General features: G+C 46.5%; 1 protein-coding gene across 1 annotated transcript in view; it reads left to right on the top strand.

Annotated features, from left to right (window-relative positions):
* The window catches only part of PROM1 (prominin 1), a 151,431-nt gene that overhangs the window by 112,755 nt on the left and 33,657 nt on the right, over positions 1–5,019 (top strand). Inside the window, exon 10 of the mRNA XM_010857372.1 lies at positions 1,513–1,576. Coding sequence (XP_010855674.1) covers positions 1,513–1,576 — 64 coding nt within the window. The remainder of the gene's footprint in view (positions 1–1,512; positions 1,577–5,019) is intronic.

Genomic DNA, 5,019 nt, shown 5'->3' with positions numbered 1-5,019 from the left:
GACCTCCCCAAGTCCAAACACAGATAAATGTAGAGGTCAGCTGTACCAAAGCACTGCAAGTACCAGTGTGTGGGGTGGCTTAGCTACTTTTGAGGAAACACAAGTCATGAACTTCCTTTTTATGCCGTCCTTTTTATGTTGCTAAGCTAAAGTGGGAACTTGTTGTCACCACAAATCTTATAAAGTTTGTAACTTAGATTTTTGTTGTTGAGTCACTAAGTCATGTCCGACTTTTCCCACCCCATGGACTGCAGCATGCCAGGCTCCTCTGTCCTAGGGATATCCCAGGCAGGAATACTGGAGTTGCCATTTCCTTCTCCTGGGGATCTTCCTGACCCAGGAATGGAACCCACGTCTCTTATGTTTCCTGCATTGGCAGGCAGGTTCTTTACCAGTGAGCCATCCGAGAAGCCTGGACTTCTATAAGAGACTATCATAGACCAGGTGGTTTATAAACAATGGAAATGCATTTCTGACCAGTTCTTGTGGCTAAAGGTCAAAGATCAGGTTGCCAGCCTGGTTGGGTTCAGATGAGGGGGACCTCTTCTAGGTTTTCACACTGTATCCTCACCAAGTAGAGAGAGCTCTCTGGGGTCCCCTTTAACAGGGCACTAATCCTGTTCATGGAGGCTCCACCCTCATGAGATAATCACTTCCCAAAGACCCCACCTCCTAATTCCATCACTTTGGGGGTCAAGATTTCAACATATACATTCCAGGGAGACAGACATTCAGTTCATAAGAGGTTGTAATCACTACAGCGTTCCCTAACAGATGTCTAAATACACCAGCAGAAAGTTAAGAAACACAGTTAAACCCCTTCTAGACAGAAGTCTGGCTCTTTAGGTAAGCTGCTTGGAAATAATGACATTGGCCTTTCATGGGTTTAGCCCAAGAGTGAGAGAGCTTGGCATGGCTGCTTTGATTTTCATTTGAGCCTCACTACAGTTTGTATTCTTTCTAAGTTGTGTTTTAGGACATTAATATTCTCCCTGAGACTAGATCTCCAATTTTATCATGCAGTTGCCTTGGAAAACAAGATTGTTTTTAGAGTTTCACTTCATAGCTACATGTGATACATTGTACAGATCAGGGTTTCTTAACCTCAGGGCACTTTGACTGGTCCTGTACACTGTCAAGTATTTATTAGCATCCCTGCCTGATGCGCGCCAACGGCAAGGACATTATCAGTTGTGATAACCAGAACATCTCCAGACGTTGCCAGATACCTCCTGGGGGACAAAGTTGCCCCCAGCTAAGAAACACTGGGATAAATACATGGAAACATTTAACATGAACTGAAAATTAAAAACTTTTAATGGATACAAATTAAAGCAAGTCCTCTCTAAAGGGGAATATTTTTTTTAGACTTTGAATGACCATGTCATGATCATTTCAGCCTTAAGATAAAGGTTGAATTTTGCTTCTCTGTTCCATTCTAAGCTGAACATGAATACTATGAAATGCTCTTCTACTTGCTCTGTATAATGATTTTATTTGAACCTTCTTTAGGCCAATGAATCTCTTTCTAACATACCTGAGGAAGTGCAAAATCAAACCAGGGACTTCATATCAGGTGAGACTGCTGGTTAGAAGTAATTGTGTCTCCTTGTTAAGAGTTGGCTGGTTAGCACAAAGAAATGCATTATTAAGAATTGTTCTTTTTCCCTCTTAAAAAAAAAAAATTCTCTCACTAAAACCCCAAACTACAAAACTAAGTAATGAGTATTTCAGTAATGCTACCTTCACCAAATGATATCAATTAAAAAAAAATACTCCTATTAAACACAGATTAACATCCTCCTGTGGCTGGAAGCTGCAGGGCTGAGGGTCAGACTGTGATGATAACCTGGCAGACATTATAAGAGCCAACAACAGGCATAGCTTAGTCTGGAAGGTCAGATCTGGGTTGTTTTCACTGTAAATGTATTTCCTATAAGAGCTTAAACTGATTTTTTTAAAGGAACACTCTGTCTAGGGACTTATTTTGTCTCTTTAGGAAAACATTGGTCTGCTTCTGAGGCTGACGTCATGCTGCCCTAGTGAGGCTGACGTCATGCTGCTCTAGGGTCTTAAGGTGCTTACACTTTTGGAGAGGCAGAAGTGATGTCAAGAGAATCCCACTGATCTCAAGCGACCAAGTCACAGTGAATTCAGGTGGTCGTACCTAGGGTGAAGGTACAGAGAAAGAACACAGTATAAACAATTCTTTGTGCAAGAGTGTGGAGTCCCCTGGGCTGTTTGCTAAGGGGACACATCTCTGAAGCTGTGTAAGGCTATCCCCTCTCTTTCTTTAAATCATCTTCTTAGTGCTTCTTTTTATCTGTTGATGGTGAAGTGAAAGTCGCTCTTTGCAACCCCATGGACTATACTATCCATGGAATTCTCCAGGTCAGAATATTGGAGTGGGTAGCCTTTCCTTTACTCGGGGGGATCTTCCCAACCCAGGGATCGAACCCAGGTCTCCCACATTTCAGGTGGGTTCTTTCCCAGCTGAGCCACCAGGGATGTTGATGGAGTGGTTTTAAAATGTTGTGTTGGAGGTACTTGATTTTTTTTTTCCCCTAATACTGTTCTTTCAACCCATTAAGACTTTGAGTAAAAAGGATTTTCTCCTAATACATAGTGCTTTGGGTGTTCTGTGGTTTCCCTTCCATTTAAGATTCTGCTTTAAAATACTGACCTATTCAAGACAGAGAAGGCAATGGCACCCCACTCCAGTACTCTTGCCTGGAAAATCCCATGGACGGAGGAGCCTGGTAGGCTGCAGTCCATGGGGTCGCTAAGAGTCGGACACGACTGAGAGTCTTCACTTTCACTTTTCACTTTCATGCGTTGGAGGAGGAAATGGCAACCCAATCCAGTGTTCTTGCCTGGAGAATCCCAGAGACGGCGGGGCCTGGTGGGCTGCCGTCTATGGGGTCGCACAAAGTCGGACATGACTGAAGCGACTTAGCAGCAGCAGCAGCATTCAAGACAGAGTTCTGGCTTTCCTATGCCGGCATCTGAAGGATAATCCACACTGTACATCGAGAGCCACTTGCTTACTAATCTCTGTGTTTATTCTCTTTGTTTCTTCTTCCTGGACCTCCTCTGCCAATACGTGCCACCCTCCCTTGTAAGTCTGGCCAAGCAGGGCGCGCAGTTTGCATGCGCGAGGCCGGGTATACACACTGCCATCGCCTGAACACGAGCCAGAGTTTTCTTGAGTCTGAGCGAGCACCCCCTGCCGCCCCCCAGGTTGAAGACAAGTGAGGGTTTTCATGTCCTTCCCAAACAAATAACCTTTAGTGCCCATGATTGCTTGCTGTGTGCCTGCTGCTGCTGGGTTCTGGGGATGGGAGGTGAGGAAGGCATGACCCCTGCATACCCTACAGCTGGGCATGAACCCTACAGCTGGCTTTTAACACCCTCTGGGAACCTGGTGAGGTGTGTGCAAGGGATCCAGAGGCCGGAGAGAATAGTGGAAGGCTTCCCGGAGGAAGCAACCTCCGAACTGAAGCTGAAAGAAGGTATTTGCTGAGAGGGCGGCAGCTCTGTACAGAGTCACCAAGGCTGCGGAGTGTGGGGAGGAACACAGCAGAGAAGCGGAAGGGGCCGGATTCGGAGACGAGGAAACTGCACTTAGGAGAGGGGATATCTATATGCCACGTGTTCAGTTCAGCTCAGTCGCTCAGTCGTGTCCGACTTCTTTGCGACCCCAGGAACCGCAGCACACAAGGCCTCCCTGTCCATCACCAACTCCCGGAGTTCACCCAATCCCATGTCCATTGAGTTGGTGATGTCATCCAACCATCTCATCCTCTGTCGTCCCCTTCTCCTCCTGCCCTCAATCTTTCCCAGCATCAGGGTCTTTTCCAATGAGTCAGCTCTTCACATCAGGTGGCCAAAGTAATGGAGCTTCAGCTTCAACATCAGTCCTTCCAGTGAACACCCAGGACTGATCTCCTTTAGGATGGACTGGTTGGATGCCACGTGTATCAACCCCCAGAAATCTCAGGGTGAACAAAGGGACCTGGAGGACTTGCCTGGTGGTGTAGTGGATAACAATCTGCCTGCCAGTGTCGGGGACATGGGTTCAAGCCCTGGTCCTGCAAGAGCCCGAAGACCAGAGTGCTCTGGGGCTCTCGAGCCACAGTTACTGAGCCTGAGTGCTGCAGTTACTGAAGCCTGTGTGCCTTGTGCTCTGCAGCAAGACGCCGCCGTGACGAGGAGCCCGCAGACCTCAGTGAAGGGTAGACCCCACTCAACTGGAGGAAGCCCGCGCAAAGCAACGAAGACCCAGGGCAATCAAAAATAAACACATTAATTAATTTAAAAAAAGAGAGACCTACAGAGTCTCCAAGTGGAGGGTCCTGGGGTCTCTAGGCATGAGTCATGTGGAGGAGATGTCCACCCACTCTGTGACTCCTAGGAGCTCCTGATGATTCACATGGAGGTGAACCACACAATTTCAAACAAAAAATTCCCACCAGTGAGACATCATTTCCTTTCGGATGGTACTCCCAGCTCCCGGAAGTTCACCAGGAGCCCTGGATCGCATCCTGAGACCTGCCAGTCTTGGTTCCGCTGCTGCAGAGACTTGTATCTGCCTTTCAGAATCAGCAGACCTTGACCAATGAGTATGTTTCTGGGATGTTTCCCATCAAGAATCACTGTGGATGAGGCCCCCTTCAGGTCCTAGTGAGTGGTCATGGTCCCCACCCCTGCTGACTTTGATCCCAGGACCTGCCCTGATGATCACACACATTCCAGAAAGATGCAACATAACCTCCCTGAGAGATTAGGATACAGGTTAATAGAAACTGACCGCTGGGAGTAGTACTGCTTTTTGCAGGTAGGAGACACAGGTGGACTTTAGCAAGATTCCATTTGTATGAGTCAAATACAATTTTAACAAGAATGTCACCTGAGGTCACGTGTTCAAAAAATTGTTCCTGGAGAATTACTGTGTTCCTCAGTGCTATTTTGTAGATGGAGGGATTCTTATATTATTAAATAGTTTTTTTTTTTTTTTTT

This window comes from Bison bison, unplaced genomic scaffold, assembly GCF_000754665.1.
Source record: "Bison bison bison isolate TAMUID 2011002044 unplaced genomic scaffold, Bison_UMD1.0 scf7180017864379, whole genome shotgun sequence".
In the NCBI taxonomy this organism is placed as follows: Eukaryota; Metazoa; Chordata; class Mammalia; order Artiodactyla; family Bovidae; genus Bison; species Bison bison.
Note: the sequence above shows the minus strand (reverse complement) of the source record. Positions and strands in the feature narration are given on the sequence as shown.